Source organism: Gorilla gorilla, chromosome 2, assembly GCF_029281585.2.
Source record: "Gorilla gorilla gorilla isolate KB3781 chromosome 2, NHGRI_mGorGor1-v2.1_pri, whole genome shotgun sequence".
Lineage (NCBI taxonomy): Eukaryota > Metazoa > Chordata > Mammalia > Primates > Hominidae > Gorilla > Gorilla gorilla.
In genome coordinates, this window is record NC_086017.1 from 18,911,780 (window position 1) to 18,929,240 (window position 17,461).

Below are 17,461 nucleotides of genomic sequence, written 5' to 3' on the forward strand. Positions count from 1 at the left end.
GGCATGGCTTGTCCTGTTGGGGCCTCAGCCACCCTGCCTGGCCTGTGTCTCCAATACCAGCGGCATTTCTGTCCAGCCATCCTGCCCTGCAGCCAGCACAGGGAGGTGTGCATGGAGCACCGGCTGGATTCAGGCCACTGTGCTGGGCACTGGGACCTTGAAGGACACAGAGAGATGCCACTGTCCTCCTGATCTCTGACCATCACCTGGCCTTGTCCAGTCTACAAACCACAGAAAGGTGACCATCCCTGTTTGTCACAGGTGAAACTGACAAGTGAAGGGACTTGCCCAAGGCCACACAGCTGGGTTCAAATGGAGCCTTTGGGCCTTTCATGCAGTGTTTCTCAGCCAAGACCTGACTCCCAGGGAGTTTATACTCCAACATGTTGGGAGACGGGATATAGACAATAAAGATACAAGAGATTTTGGTACATCTGCCATAGGAACTTGAAGCCGAGAGGTAATAACATTCTGAAGGTGGCAGGGTTTGGTCTGAGTTTGAAAAATGAGCATGACACTAACAGGCAGGTATAAACAGCAGGGATTGCAGGGAAAAAGCAGCAGAGGGGGAAGGTATTTGGTGTAAATAGAGGGCACCAAGAAGAGGAGCCCCGCTGGAGGTCACAGCAAAAGCTAGAGACCTAGGTGGGAATGAATGGGGGGTCCCAGGACATTGGGGCTAAGTTGTTTTGACACTGTGGAGGAAAGTGACCCATTCAAAGTGGAGCCTGAGGAACATAAAAAGGACCTAGACTGGGGAGCACCTGGTCTAGCCAAACTCGCTGCAGAATTCTGAGCACGAAAATCCCATTCGGTTTACCAGGCTTGCATTATTTATCACCACCCTTCCCCCCACCGTGAGTATGTACAACAGCCTACCTCACACCCATCAAGGAGGAGCCAATGATAGTGATGATGATAACAGTGACACTCAGAACTTCTGGTACAGAATGCTCTTTTTTTCTCTATGTTCTAAGCATCCATTGCATATAGGATCTCCTCGAATTCTCACAAGGATGTGCACTAAGCATGTACTAGTATATCTACTTAACACCTGGATTTGAACCCAGATCTCTGTCTTCAAAATCTGTGCCTTAACCCAGCAGGCTGTTCTGCCCCCCAGTGACCAGCTGACGCAAAGCAATATGCATTCTCAAGCAGCAATTCTTCCTTTACCCTAAGAATGACTCAACTAAAAACTACGCACAACTCAAGTTTTGCTTCTTAATTTGGAATCACAGAATTAAAAGTTTCAACTTTTATCTAAGAACTCTCAGCCCCATTTTACTGATTGGGAGACTGAGGCCCAGGAAAAAAAACGCCTTGCCTAGAGTTCCGTAGCTTGTTGGGATCTGAGGCAGGCTTTCTGACCTGAGGTCCAGGCCCTCCCGCAAAGGCTCTCAGTGCCTCTGAGGAATTTACCACCTGCTGGCCACACAGGATATAAACACAGAAAGATAATAAAACCAAACAGAAGGGGCTTCTCACAGACTGCTGTTCTTTCCCCTCATACCAGGGATTTTCAAATACAATTTTAGCAGCAGATTCTCCCCAACACACAAACACACTTTTCATGAAATGCTATATAGGGCACCTATCTATGTAAAACATAACCATTCTTCTCTGTTCTGATTGGGTAGGATTGAGGGGCCTGGAGCTCTACCTGCTGGGTCTACCCACCCCACTCCCCATATCTCTCCATGGGGTCCCCACATTCCTCTTGAGGAAGCCGTAGGCTCCTCAAAGCACAGTCTGAAAGTTCCTGCATCATCGCCTCATGTGTTTGTGTCCCCATTTGCTCACCTTCTTGGATTCTAAAACTCATCTCAAGCACAGTTAGATGTTGACTCCAAGCAGGTAACAAAGTCAGCTGTGGACCACACTGTGATGTTATGAAACTATGCCTTGGAGATGGCAATGCAGGCTCACCCCATGACCTCCCGTGATCCTCGGAACCATGCTCCATTTTGCAGATGCAGAGACTGAGACCCAGACAAACTGCCCACCTGCCTATGGTCCTACAGTCGGTAAGGAGGGGCCTCTGCTGGAGCCTGTGCTGCCTCACTCGAAAACTCACATCCCTGCCTTCAGGAGCCTTCACACTCACACTCCCCCGGCCTTGACTTTGTGCCCTCTGTTCTTGCAGGTAACACGTCCCACAGCTGCAGGTCGTTTGAATCTCTCGTGAATTTTGACAAACTAGACAAGCCCAGGCCCTGCCCCAGATGTACAGAATCAGAAGCTGGGGCTGTGAGTCATTACATCCTGACATGATGACCCACTGTCACTCAGCATAAAACACAGCAAAAAAGGCCTGGCGTCATTCCAGACCTCTGTTTTGCTTCCCTCCAGCTCTGGTGATGAAGACAGAGACCCAATCCCAAAACAGCAGTGAGCCTGGGCAGAACTTACTGTGTAGAGCTCATTGGTCACCTTCAGGAGCTCCTCGTGCATCTGCAGGCCAATCTCCTTGCTCTGGAATGTGGAAGAACAAATGTCAGCGGGGGAGAAGTTTGCTGGCTACATTTACCAATCTCTTTTCAAAAGCGAAAGGTCAGGAATGTTTCGGGTGGGGTCAGAAGGGGTACAGAAATCAGCATAAATTTCATCGATCTACAACAACATAAATTCCTCAACTATGTCCACGAAACAAACCCACAGAGAGAGGTTCCTTGCAGATGGGATTCCCTGGTCATATGAGTTGGAGAACCCTACACATCATTTCCCTACCACAGTGACTCACAGTGACAGTAGCATATTAAAGATGTGGGGAAGCCCCACAGAATTTTTCTTTAATTCTACGTGTACTAAGCTGGTATGACCCGGGTCTGAGCTCCTTGCACAATCCTCATGAATGGCTAGAGAGTGGGGTTCCATAGAACACACTTTGAGAAACAATGATTTGGCATCCCAATTCCTCTTGAGAGTAAATGATAATTCTCAAGTTCTCCAGGAAAAATCTCAGGTCCTCCAGAATATGAGTCCCCAGCCTCCAGGCCACAGATCAGTCCATGGCCCACTAAGAACCAGGCCACACAGCAGCAGGTGAGCGGTGGGTGAGCAGGCATTACCATCTGAGCTCCTGTCAGATCAGTGGTGGCATTAGATTCTCAGAGGTCCTCGAACCCTGGTGTGAACTGCGCATGTGGGGGATCTAGGTTGCACGCTCCTTATGAAAATCTAATGCAGGATGATCTGTCACTGTCTCCCATCACCCCCAGATGAAACCATGTAGTTGCAGGAAAACAAGCTCAGGGCTCAGGGCTCAAACTGATTCTACATTACAGTGAGTTACAAAATTATTTCATTATATATTATAATGCAATAATACAGAAATGAAATACACAATAAATATAATGTGCTTCAATCATCCCGAAACCATCGCCCCACCCTGGTCCATGGAAAAATTGTCTTCCACAAAACTGGTCCCTGGTGCAAAAAAGGTTGGGGACCACTGCTCCAGAAGATGTTTCCTGAAGGCTTCTCTTCCTTGACTGAGAATCAGCAGCTGGCACCCACTTGGACATAGCATTCCTAGCTTTCAAGGACTGGTTACAACAGATGCCCTAACCTTAGTTTGACTACAAATTTCAGCTCAGCCCTCCCCAGTGCTGGTCCCCTGGTCTGCCTAATTTCGTCTTACCATTGCCTGGATCCTGACACAGTCGCAGGTCCACACTGTCAAGATGTCTCTTCCAATGAGGGACACGAGCAGTACACGTTGGCAGAAAGGCTTCTGGGGCACAAGGCAAAAGATCTAGCTTCTCATTTCCACTGTTGGCTGTGTGGCCTTGGAGAATCACTTCCCCCTTTGAGCCTTAGCTACCTCACCTATCAAATAAAAAGCTTAAACTAAAACAATACTTTCCAAAGCACGGTCTGAAGATCACTGCTAGATGCTATGCTAAAAAGGGGGAGCAGGGGCTTCTAAGACTACATGCATTTGAGAAAAAGCTAATTGAACAAAGGTAGACAAGTTTTCTTAATGCAGGACTTCTCAGTGCCTTTCATGTCCTTCCTTGCATGGAGACTTTCTAAGAAGGAGGTATAGTCTGTAGTTTCACTGACCACAGTCCTATTTCCATGAAGTGGCTTTCATGATATTTAAGGACACAATTCAGAAAACAATGAGAAAATTATCTCTAGGTTCCATGCAGCTTGAAGAGTCTAGAATTCTTTGTTATTTTATTTATGATTGTGATTATGATTTTGGTAAATATTCTCTGCTATAATCTGAATGTTTGTGTCTCCCTCAAAATTCCTATTTTGAAATCCTAACCCCCAATGTGATGGTACTAGGAGGTGACGTCTTTGGGAGGTGATTAGGTCATAAGGGTGGAGCCCTCAGGAATGGGATTAGTGCCTGATATGGTTTGAACCTCTGTTCCTGCCAAATCTCATGCTGAAATGTAATTCTCAGCATTGGAGGCAGAGCCTGGTTGGGAGATGTTTGGATCATGGGGGTGAACGGCTCAGTGCCATCCCCTTGGTGTATTCTGAAGTGTGTGGCACCTGCACCTCTCACTCTCTCTCTGTTGCTCCCACTCCTACCATGTGAAATGCCTGCTCCACCCTCACCTTCTACCATGATTGGAAGCTTCCTGAGATCTCACCAGGAGCAGATGCCTGTGCTATGTTTCCTGTACAGCCTGCAGAACTGTGAGCCAATTAAACCTCTTTTTTTTACAAATTACCCAGCCTCAGGTATTCCTTTACAGCAATGTAAGAACAGACTAATACAATGCCCTTAAAGAGACCCAAGACAGCTACCTTGCCCCTTCCACCATGTGAAGACACAGCAAGAGGTTGCCCTCTATGAACCAGGAAGCAAGCTCTCACCAGACATCAAATCTGTCAGTGTCTTGCTCTTAGACTTCCCAGCCTCTAGAACTGTGAGAAATACATTTCTGTTGTTTATAAGTCACCCAGTCTATGGTATTTTGTTATAGACACCTAAAAGGACCAAGACATTCTCCCTGCTTGCCACGACCATCCTGTTGAGTTTCTGTATCGAAAATGGGAGCCGTGATCTTGGCTCCCTGAGCAGCTGCAGCCTCCTGCTCTTCCTCCCAGTTCCTTCAGCCTCATAGCTGGACCAGATACTAATGGGCAAAGAACAGCCTTCCTCCCACCCTTGCAGAGGTGAGAAGCCTCTGAATCCAGTGGTAGCTCATGAAGGCTTAATATCAGAATGATGCCTTCTCAGGCTCCTTCTCCTCACCCCCCACAGCCCTTTCTCTCAGCTTCCGGGCCTGGCTTGCCAAGAATCACCCCTCTGAAGGTGGTCTCTGCTTGTGCCAGACCCCTTAACAGACAGCAGAAACCTCGGAGGCAATTCCAGAGACCTGTTTACGCCTCCCTCCAGCTTCGAGAGGGTGTGGAGAACCTTCTGTGCAGAGCTCACTGGGGACCTTCAACAGTGTCCTATGATTTCTGTACTGGTGCTCTATGAACCCAATTAGCTATCCCCATTTCCTATTCTCCATGATTCTCTCAAGTGAACAATCAGTGCCTCAGTTTCCCCTGTGGCCCCTCCCCCTGATGTTTCCCCATCACTGCTGACTCCAGATTCTCTGACACTCTCTAGTGGCCTCCTCTTGGTCCTCAAACTCCCCAACACCTTTGACACCCAAGACCCTATTTCTTATGTGTTTATTTTTATGATCTTTTTACATAGGTAATAAAGGCACATGGTTAAAGAAATGCTAACAGCCAGCAGGTAAAATGGAAAGAATAAGTTTCCCAAGGCTCCTCCTTGCCCAGAGGCAACTGCTACAAAAAATTTCTTCTGATACCTTCCAGAAATAATCTATGAATAAACAAACATACATTTGCATATCATATGTTCTCTCTTAACACAAATGGGAGCATATCATACACACCTTTGCATCTTTTCACTTAACGATACCTCTGAGAAATTTTTCCATCATGTAACTTTTATATCCCCTTTTTTGCACAGCTGCTTGGGATTCCATATACCAGAGACATCATAATTAATTTAGCCAGCTCCTTAAGGATGGATATTTACATTGCCTCCAGCATCTTATTATCTCAAACATTGATGCAGTGAACATCCTTGTGTGCTGTCACTGTGCATATGGGCAGGGATCCCATCCTAGAGGCAGTTCTGCTGGGAAGAGTCCTGTCTTCAGAATTCCCTCCAGCCTTCCCTTCTTGGTGCCTGCTGCAGCTGGCTCCCTCACACGCTCCTGACTCCAGTTCCCACTTCTTGGTGACCAGAAGCCATGTCATCATCTCCCAGGCCTCTCTCCTGGGTTCTGTCCTACCCAGGAGACCTTCAGCCCAAGCTCAAAGACCTGTATCCTTAGCTGCTGCAAAACACTATGGTCTAGATGTCCCCTCATCCCCCCAAACTCAAATTATCCAAAGGTGAACTGTTCCCCCATCCCTTCAATTTTGGTCAATGCGATAGTGTCTTCCTGGGCTTGTCAACTGGATACCTAGGAGTTCTATTTGATACTTTGCTTAATCTCTCTTTCTCAATCCAATCTGTTACTGGGTCCTGCCTGCAAACTGTCCAATTATTTGTTCTGAGTAGCAGGCAAGCTGGCCTCCCCCACCTCCCAATATCCATTCTTGCCCTTCCTACTTCCTAAGAGAGCCATGAATTTTCCCAGGAATTCATTCCTCCAGGAGAGTTCTTCAAGGGAAGCTGGAGGTCATCCCAACTCAAGATGGTGGATTCTGGTATGTGTTATTAGTCCAGAGGTGAGTATGTGACTTAACTGGATGGAAGAGAGAGACTTCTGTGGTCAAATGGAAAGTTTTAGCTTTTCTACTGAGTGCTGGCAAAAAAAGAAAAAAGAAAGAAATGCATGTAGCCCAGTTGCTACCAGCAGGCATCTTAGAACCAAAAGAGGAAGCAGACTTAGGATTAATGACCTTCTGGACAATTGATTGGACTGAAAACCCACAGCCTGCCTCCCAGTGAACTTCCACTTCTGTAGCTTTATTGATTAAGTCACTTTCAGCTGGGGTTTTCTGTTACTTGCAGCCAAAAGCATCCTAAGGGATTCAGTCCTATTTTCCACTACCAGTTCCCGTAGCAAGCATATCATCACCGTAGACCCAGATTCACTTTGTTAAGAGGCACCTCTTACCAAAATCCTTAGCTCTTGTGTCTTTGAGTTTACAGTCCATTCTGCAGGCCTGTGCCAGTGAAATTTCCTGGAAATGGACTTATCCTATTCCTCCAAAGCCTCCTCATTGTCTACAGAATCAAGCCCCAGTTCCTTAGCTTGAATTTTGAGTCAAGCTAACTCTACACGACTAGCACAGGCCTGTTGGGCAGCAGAGGGGATGACTTTGGGGGCCACAGAGACCTGGTTTGGAGGCAGGGCTTTCAGTCATTCAACCTATTGGCATCTTAGCTTTCCTGACTGTAAAATGAGCACCTTGTTATGTCTTCTCTGCACTTGTAAATGATCTTGTTTGTTTATTTGTTCATTCATTTATCATTTGCTTCCCTTGCTTCAATGTCAGCCCCATGAGGGCAAAGAGACTTTCTCTCTGGCAATGAATGCTCAGGCAGACAGCCCTCAGCTGAGAGCACCCTACAGGGATGGCCTCAGAGGACAAAATGACACCAAGTATACACCTCCTTCTCAGTGTGGTCCTTACCCAAAGACTGATCATTGTGGGGCAGAGAGGTCAGCCTCTTCCTGTCTCAACTCAGACAGCTCTGAGGAGTCATTCCATCTTCAGAACTCCCTGCTTCTACACTGTTGGTGGGAGTGTAAATTAGTTCAACCATTGTGGAAGACAGTATGGCAATTCCTCAAAGATCTAAAGTGAGAAATACCATTTGACCCAGCAATCCCATTACTGGGTATATACCCAAAGGAATATAAATTGTTCTATTATAAAGACACATGCATGTGTATGTTCATTGCATCACTATTCACAATAGCAAAGACTTGGAATCAACCCAAATACCGATCAATGACAGATTAGAAAAAGAAAATATGGTACATATATACCATGGAATACTATGCAGCCATAAAAAAGAATGAAATCATGTCCTTTACAGACATGAATGAAGCTGGAAGCCATTATCCTTAGCAAACTAACACAGTAACAGAAAACCAAATACCACATATTCTTACTTATAAGTGGGAGCTAAATAATGAAAACACATTGACACATACAGGGAAAAACACACACTGGGGCCTATCAGAGGATGGATGGTGGGAGGAGGGAGAGGATCAGGAAATATAACTAATGGATACTAGGCTAAAAACCTACATGATAAAATAATTGGTATAACAAACTCCCATGACACACGTTTACCTATGTAACAAACCTGTACATCCTGTACATGTACCTGTGAACTGAAAATAAAAATTTTAAAAAAGCTCCCCACCAGGCTGGCTAGGACTTCTAGTAAGGCAGCCTGCATCACAGCTCGACCTTACCCTGCTGCCTCACCTGCCTTCCCAAGTGGCTGATCCAGAGAACACTCCTTCATCATTCTCCTAGAAGCTAAATTCAGATGTCCCAGGGTCTGCTTCCTGGGGGACCCAATCTGCAATATCTTATTTCCCTATTCCTGCATTTCTGCAATGCAACAGAATCTGCCACAGAGTACATGCTCATTAAATATGTTTGCTTGGCCGGGCATGGTGGCTCGCACCTGTAATCCCAGCACTTTGAGAGACTGAGGCAGGCAGATGACCTGAGCCCAGGATTCGAGACCAGCCTGGGCAACATGGTGAAACCCCGTCTCTATCAAACATACAAAAAATTAGCCAAGTGTGGTGGCACACACCTGTAGTCCCAAGGGAGGCTGAGGTGGGAAGATCATTTAAGCCTGGTAGGTAGGGGTTGCAGTGAGCTGAGATCGTGCCACTGCATTCCAGCCTGGGTGACAGAATGAGACTGTCTCAAAAAAAAAAAAAACCCCATATATACGTGTGTGTGTATATATGTGGGTGTGTATACGTGTGTGTGTATATATATATATGTACACACATATCTACATAAATATACACACATATACACCCACATATACATATATGAAATACATATTATATGTATGTGTATATTATATATGTATATATATACACACACATCTACACATATACATATACATATATGTATAGTACATATGTATACATACTATACACATATGTATATTATGGACAAGGCTAGGAAGTTGCCCAGAGAAGGGAATATAAAATCGAATTTTTTAGTAACTCTTCCCTTAAGAATCTACCAGTTTGCTGGGGTAGAGTCAAGAACACAAGTCTAAGGCAGGAGGCGGAAAGGGCCATACAAGAGTAAATATACATATATGTATATTATGTATACATATGTAACATACATATACATATAAAATACACATTATATGTATATGTGTATATATGTGTGTATATATATTTATGTGTGTGTGTGTGTATATATGTGTTTGCTGAATGAATCTATGAACGAATGAAGTGACAGTTCCTCTAAGACTTAGTTTCCTTATCTGTAAAAGTGAGATGATGTCATGGGTCTCATGGAGTCCCTATGAGCATGAGAAGAGATAACACATATGGCAGCACCTAGCACCATATGAGGCACAGATGAAGTCCCGGGGAAATAGCAGTACAGGCTGAATCAACACCCACGAGATGCCAAGGACAAGGCTAGGAAGTTGCCCAGAGAAGGGAATATAAAATCAAATTTTTTAGTAACTTTTCCCTTAAGAATTTCCCAGTTTGCTGGGGTAGAGTCAAGAACACAATTCTAAGGCAGGAGGCGGAAAGGGCCATACAAGAGTGAAGGATGCTGTGATGTGAGATGAAGTGATGAAGAGGGTTAAGGGGATACTTCCAAGGCCTTCTTAGCTTGCATGAATGGCTGGAGACAGCCTTCTAGGCAGGAGGCACGGAGACTGGGGATGGTGAAAAGACTGGTTCATGAAGAGAGAAGCTCGGCAACAGGTGAGCAGGAGATAAGCCTGAGACAGAGGTTGGGTCAGATCACAGAGGCAGCTAGAGTACAGGCTTCCTTCAGAGCAGGACTGGGAACTACTGAGGGTTGTTGAGCAGAAGTTTAAGATGACCAGGGCTACGCTTCAGGAAGGTGAAGACACCAGTGAATGGAGGGTGGGATGAATGGGAGGAGCTGGAGATCGGGTTCTTGTTTTCTCTTCCCCAGGACTGTAAGCCGCCAGAGGGAACCTGCCCAGGCCTCTCTGCTCACCAACTCCCCAGCATCAAGCCCTGGACTGGCCACAGAGTAAATGCTCAGCAAATACTCAATTGCACAGGACTCAAAGGCATTCTTTCTATTTTTGGCTGGGGTTGATTGGGAAGGGAAATATTCTCAACTATGGTTCCAGAAACTACTGAATGAGGAACTCAAACCAAACTTTTCACCAGAACAGGAAACCCAAACCCTGTGATCTCCAGCGACACCATACCCAGCCCTTAGGAACCTAAGTGATAATGTATTCGCTCTCACTGCCCACATTTTCCACATTACTTTCATGCCTGCAGGGGTCAGGGTGGCAGGCTGCTTCCTTCATGCACAGGGAGTGTGTGGACAGTGGAAAACGGTGACATGGGGCCAAGGAGGGCTCAGCCATGGCAGCTATGGCTCCTCCAGATTGACGGAGCACAGCCCTGTCTTTCACGCTCAAATAAGCCAGTAAAATGAGGCTGACCAATCTCAAGAGCCAGCCATCATGAATGCAGGGAACCCCAGCCCTGCCTGGTTCCTTTGCCTCTTTGCCTGTAGCTAAAGCCAGTTCAGCTCCCTTAGGGCCAGGCATTCTCTGTCCTGTGTATAGGATGTTTAGGAGCATCCCTGGCCTCCACCCGTGAGATGCCAGTAGCATTCCCTACCCCCAACCCCCAGTGTGACAACCAAAATTACCTCCAGACATTGCCAAATGTTCCCTGGGGGATAAAACTCCCCCTCTCCTGCCCAATTGAGAAATAGTACCTTAGAACAAGGCTTCCAAGTGGCAGCTTCTCTGGCCTGCAGACATGTTTTGTTTGGCCATTCAGTGCTTTCAGAACATCTGGATGCTTTCCCAGTGTTGAAAACTCAGGAAATTTCCTGCACAAGTCCTGATTTTCAGCGTCTCTGGTAATTCTAGAAGATCCAGCAATGCCGAGCCCCCGTTTCAAGTACGGTGGCCCCTTCGGTACAGGCTTGTGCTACTGCTGGTCCAGGTGACCACAGTGCCCAGCTTTTCCCTCCACCCAGCCATGTCCTCCGTACAGCCCACAGATGTATTTTAGTTTATGACCAGACACTGGTGGGGTCTCTCAGGAAAGGGGTGGCCTCTTATCCCTCTGTGGTCCATGTTTCACTAGCTTTGATTCCATTTACACGGGTGTTTATTGACTACCCAGTATATACCAGCCTAAACTAGGCACTAACGACACAAAGCTGAATGAGACACGGTCCCTGCTCTCAAGCCTCCCAAAGTGCTGGGATTACAGGTATGAGCCACGGTGCCTGGCCCCATTTGTTGAATACTATCCAAAGTCACTCCCATGTGTTATCTAATTTAAATATTTACAGGAACTGCTATAAGTATTCCCACTTGACAGATAAGTGGGGTGGGTGGGGGGGGGGGGGCTGGAGGCTCAGAATGGCTGAGCAACTTCCCCAAGGTTGCACAGCTAGAAAGTGGCAGAGCCAAGATTCAGCTTTTTGATTGGTCTGACTCCAAAGTTGGCACTCATAGCAACTTACTATAATCTGCTTCCTTAGGACCTAGTTCAAGATGCAGACACACAGTGAAAAAAAGTCATCACAATGCTGTAATGGAGATGAGTCCAGATCACAAGGAAAGCACAAAGGAGGCCCTGCCCTCCAGACACCACCTACCTGTCCAATGCACTTTCTTATCACCTGTGCAGAAATCTGCATCTCTGGGCCTTGCCCCAACTTACAAGCAGATCTCATCCTCTTTAGCCCACCTGCTCTGCTAGGAATAAACCAGCCATGATGGTCATGTCTTGCTTCTCCCTTCCTCCTTCTACTAACAGAAGATGAGATGTTGGTGGAACAGGCTCCTGTTTGCCTGGCCACACAAGATCATCAGGCAGGGGCAGGGTCTGACCAGGCTCCAGCTCCTTGCCTTCAGTGATCAGATCAGAGACAAACACGTGTTCCAGGCTAAGCCAATGAAGAATCTTCTTTGGGACGTTTCTCATAACCACATTCTCAGATCATTTCTCCCCTGGGGTTGCTAAAGGGGTCTTCAGGAGTCTTGCACTGCCTGCAGTACCAGGCCCACTACGGCAGACAGCCAGAGCCTTTCCGTCCCTAGATCTAGCGGTGCCTAAACAAGATTCACCTCTGGACTTCATCAGTTTACAGGATCCCATACATTTTCATTTTTGCTTATTTGAAAGAATACTAACGTAATCCAGGCTTATGTCAGTCTGTAGATACCGAAATGACCACTGAATGAGACGGCCTTCTGAAAACGCTCCACCAAGCATCAGCTTTCAAAGAGTTCCTGCAAAAGGACTAATTTCCCAACAATTAGAGCACATGCACCCTAAAGACCAGATCCCTGGCTTTAAAGAGTTTCCCACAATGCTGATTACGAAGACCTGCATACAAAAGGAGCTCTGTAAATGCCTGTGGATGAGCTCAGCATTGTGCAGAGCAGTAGGAAACTAGAGAGGAGTAAAGGATGGTCACCTCTAACCCTTATTTCTTTGCAAAAAAAAAAAAAAAAAATCAAGTGAACATTAATTCATGTCAAGATGAAATCAGCTGAGGAAGTTCTTGACATACACAGCTCTGAATTAAATCATTTCCTTTGCCATGAAAATCTTGCTCTGTATGATTTGATTTTGTTTTCAATGCAGGGATCATCATGCTTTTTAGGGAAAACTCTCAAAAACCTCACAATAGGTCCTAAGACTTTATGAGTTACATTTGAAAAGCTCTATTTCTTTTGTTGTTGTTTTTTTGAGATGGTGTCTTGCTTTGTCACCCAGGCTGGAGTGCAGTGGTGCAATCTCAGCTCACTGCAACCTCCATCTCTCGGGTTCAAGGGATTCTCCTGCCTCAGCCTCCCGAGTAGCTGGGATTACCAGCATGCACCACCACACCTAGCTAATTTTTGTATTTTTAGTAGAGACAGGTTTTCACCATGTTGGCCAGGCTGGTCTTGAACTCCTGACCTCAGGTGATCCACCCGCCTCAACCTCCCAAAGTGCTGGGATTACAGGCATGAGCCACCATGCCCGGCCTGAAAAACTCTGTTTTTAAAGGGCGTGTGTCTATCTCCCTCAAAATAACTCAAAGATGGGTCATTTCCAGAGCTAATGTCATTCTCTATGTCTAAAAAAAAATACCATCTTAAAATGTTGAGTTTTAAGAACAAGACCTCTCTCACACACACACATACGCCCTTTCATTTCTCCCAGTGAGACCATCCTAAACAATCTTTTAGAAAATTATAATGCAGGAGTAAGACAGGTGGCTTTTGTTAACTCTCAGTTATCCATGCTGGGCCTCTCTTCTGTCTCATCAAACCCTGCGTCAGCCAGCCCCCTGTCTCTCTTTTCTCACTCTTTGCTTGAGTAGATGTTCTCATGTTGGGCTACTCTTAGGGACATTTCATGATTTTCCTAATTCTGGGATTCAAAAACAACAACAGGAAACAAATACAACTCAACAACAACAACAACAACAAAATCCTTTGTCTCTTTCAGTCCTAAATGCCAACAGATCCTACCCACTGCTTCTCCACACTCTGGTTTGTTTTCTCATCAAATCACAAAACTTGAGACCCACAGATGTTCCCTATTTAAATACATGATGTATGTAAGCACGGGCCATCTCCCAAAGTGATTGTGTTTTTATTTCCAAAACAAAGGCTTAAAAGGCATGTCTCAGAGGATCAGGCTTCTCCAGCCTGTGCTGGAAGGTCCACGTACCCCTGAACACAGCAGCTCCAACAGTTAACGGCTCACTCCCATTCCTAGCCAGGACTTTGGTTGCCAATAACCGGGCTATCGGCTCTCCATCCCAGCGCCAACCCCTGCTTTCAAACATCCTCCTTAGCCGGGTTCCTGCCCACCCTCTATCCTGATCCTTGTTATTCTTCCCCTCTGCCTCCCATTTTCTTCCTTTCCCTGCTCCTGAACTCATCCCTGTTCTCTTTCCCTTCCCACACTAATTTATGCCTCCTGTTGCTGAACTCCAAATGTTGTCATCTACTCATTTTTCAAGAATGCAGATTCGAGTCCTTAGGTCTTCCTACTGTTGCCAGGGCTGGTCTATCAGACTGCAAAGAAGCAGGAAGGCCCTGGAACCACTTGGACGTTCTTGGCAGTGGTGAGCCTCACTCATGCACACCCGGGAGCCCAGGCATGCACAGAGGCAGTGAGTCTAGCACCGTGGCCAGCATTTCCTTTCCCTGCAATTACTCCCAGCCTTACTTTGGGACCCTGTTTATGCTGAAAGCTTCACTTTCAGAACTGCTTTACATAACAGGCCTGAGGAAGTCCAAGGATACCTCGGAATGGTTATGAAAAGTGACCTGACACGGTCAGGGTAGGAGTTTCTGGATCTCTACTGATAATACTAAATATTATTAATAATGGTAATACTTATTAATAATAATTCTTAGTACAATTACTACTAATACTATGTGCTTATGATACATACCATTGTGGATAATAACAATAATAGTTACTGTTTCTTGATTTCTTAGCATGTGCCAAGCACAATGCTAACTGCTTTATGAGACAATACCTCATGTAAGCCTAAGATCAGCCCTTTATTCGAGGCACTATTGTTGAACCTATTTTGAAGATTAGAACACAGAGGCTCAGGAAGGGTGAGTAATTTGCCCAAGGCCATAGAGCTAGTGAATGTGATATTCTCAACCGAGTTGCCTCCACTGGGAAAGTAGCACTCTAAGCACCTTTAAGGTCTTCTTTCCCTAAACATCTAAAAATAATTCTAAAACATGAAAACTCTTCTGCCTTAGTATAGAAAGCATATTGATATTTACAAGGCTCTGCTTTAGATCATCATAAATGTCAGATAACATACAGTGCCCCATGCCATTTTGCAGAATCTCCTGTCATCTGTTACTCAATCCTGTCCCACCCTGGCTTCCAAGCCGAGGTAGCTGGGGATGGTGTGGAAAGTTGGGCTGAATCTCTGTGGGCCCAGAACATATTCACATACTCAGGAGTAATCTTTCTTGATTGTGTCCCTGATGTCGATGTTTTATATACATATTCTCTCTCTCTCTCTCTCTCTCTCTCTCTCTCTCTCTAAGAGTCACTCACAGATCAGGAACTATGGTTGAGGGTAAGATGAGAGCCTGCATGCACGTCATGGGAAGTGACAGGGCTGTCTTCCTGAAAAGCCAGTATCTATGAAAACCTGAAGCTGCTCAGTTTTGAGAGGCTTTCTCCCTCTCTACATTATCTTCAGGATGACTATGGATGTTGTTAGGCTTATTTGTTGGTTTCAAAACATTATTGATCACTTATTACTGCTGAATCACTGACTTGAGACATCACTTTAACCTCTTTGTCATTTTATAACCTGATCTTCTGTTTCACTTGAATTATTTGTGGACAGGATGTAAATGAGGTTTGCACTGGCATTTCAAAAATGTCTCTACCTATGTATTCACCCATCTATCCACCTCTCCACCCATTTGCCCATCTACTCATATACTCACCCACCCATCCATTTATCCATCCATCCATCTATCCATCAACCTACCCATGCACTCATTCATCCTTTCTTTCATCCATCCATCTACCCATCAACCCACTCATCCATCCATTCATTCATCCATCCATCAACCCACTCATCCATTCATCCATCTTTCCTTTCCTTCCTTCCTTCCCATTCCTGTATCAATCTCCCTGATCCAGTCCCCATTATCTTTCACCACTAATATGTATACAAGTGTATATGTATAATAACATGCACCATCCATCCAAAATCTCTTTTCAAAGCCATTAAACATACCATATCAAATTAATCATCCTTCAACTTGTCTCTGCTCATTTCACCCCCCATTCAAGAACCTTCAATGGATCTCTAATGTCTAGAAAATAAATCCCAGCTTCTCACTCTGACACCCAAAAGCTTCCTTGACCTGTCTCCAACCTGACTTCCCTTATTTTTACCTTTAATTTCCATTTTCCGACATCTAAAACATGCAGAAAAGGAGAGCAAACAATAACAAACACCCATGAACACATCACTCAAATTAGATAACAAAATTTTGTTATTTTTGCTTCAAAATTATTTTGAGGAAGCAAAATGTTATAGATACACTAGAAATGTTCTTGGTCTCCTTCCTTCCTCCCTCTTTCCTCAATTATAATTCTGACACTGCTGTGTATTCTTACACATTCTACATTTGCATAGCTTTATTTCAGCCAGGTGTCTAACCATATGAACCATATAAACTATTCATCTGTGTTCCAAGTTTTATAAAAATATCATACTGTACCTTACTTTTTTCACCCAACATTAAGTTTTCAAGCTTTATTCACATTGATACTTGTAGATCTAGCTCCTCTTCACTATTGTATAAGATTCCATGGTGCAACTACCCACAACCTATTTAACCATTTCCCTAACGATGGACATTTAGGTTATTTCTCTGTTTCTCTATTAGAAACACCACTGCAGCAAACATTCTCATACAGTTTTGTGTGTGAGCAGATATGCTAGAATATCTTTGGGTTATGTTTAGAAGTAAAATTGTTGGGTCAAAAGGTCCATACCCCTTCCAGCACTGTTACTAGATACTGCCTGATTGTTCTCTCAAGGAGCTGGACTTACTTATATGTTTCCTGGGAATGCATGAGGGTCCTGAGGCTCCACATTCTTGCCAGCACTTAGGATTGTTTTACCTACCAACTGGGAGTCAGATTGTATCTCATTTTGTTTTATTTTACCTTTTCCTGATTACCAGTAATTATGAGCATCTTTTCTTATATCACTGACCATTGAAGTTTCACTTTTTAATTTTTTTTCTTAGGCAGGGTCTTGCTCGGTTGCCCAGGCTGGAGTGCAGTAGTGTAATCATAGCTCACTGCAGCCTCAACCTCCTGGGCTCAGGAGATCCTCCCACCTCAGCCTCCTGAGTAGCTGAGACCACAAGCACACACCACCACACCTGGCTAATTTTTTTAAAATTATTATCTGTAGAGTTGGGGTCTCCCTATATTGCCCAGGCTTGTCTTCAACTCCTGGCCTCAAGCAATCCTCCCACCTCAGCCTCCCGAAGTGCTGAGATTACAGGTGTGAGCCGCACCTGTAATCCCAGACCATATCCGGCCTAAATTTCACTTTCTGTGGCTTATCAATTTTTATCACTTACCTGTTTCTACTGGGTTGTTTTTCCTTTTCTTATTAATTTGTAAGAGCTGATTTTATATTCTGGGTATTAACCTTTTATTGATTCTGTGTATGCCAAATATCTTCTCCTTGTCTT

At 45.0% G+C, this 17,461-nt stretch overlaps 1 protein-coding gene across 5 annotated transcripts in view; it reads right to left on the reverse strand.

Annotated features, from left to right (window-relative positions):
* Nucleotides 1-17,461, reverse strand: part of SRGAP3 (SLIT-ROBO Rho GTPase activating protein 3) — a 382,885-nt gene that overhangs the window by 97,746 nt on the left and 267,678 nt on the right. For all 5 annotated transcript variants that reach the window (XM_063703587.1, XM_019023743.3, XM_004033539.5 and 2 more), the window contains one exon: nt 2,413-2,475. In XM_063703587.1, coding sequence (XP_063559657.1) covers nt 2,413-2,475 — 63 coding nt within the window. The remainder of the gene's footprint in view (nt 1-2,412; nt 2,476-17,461) is intronic.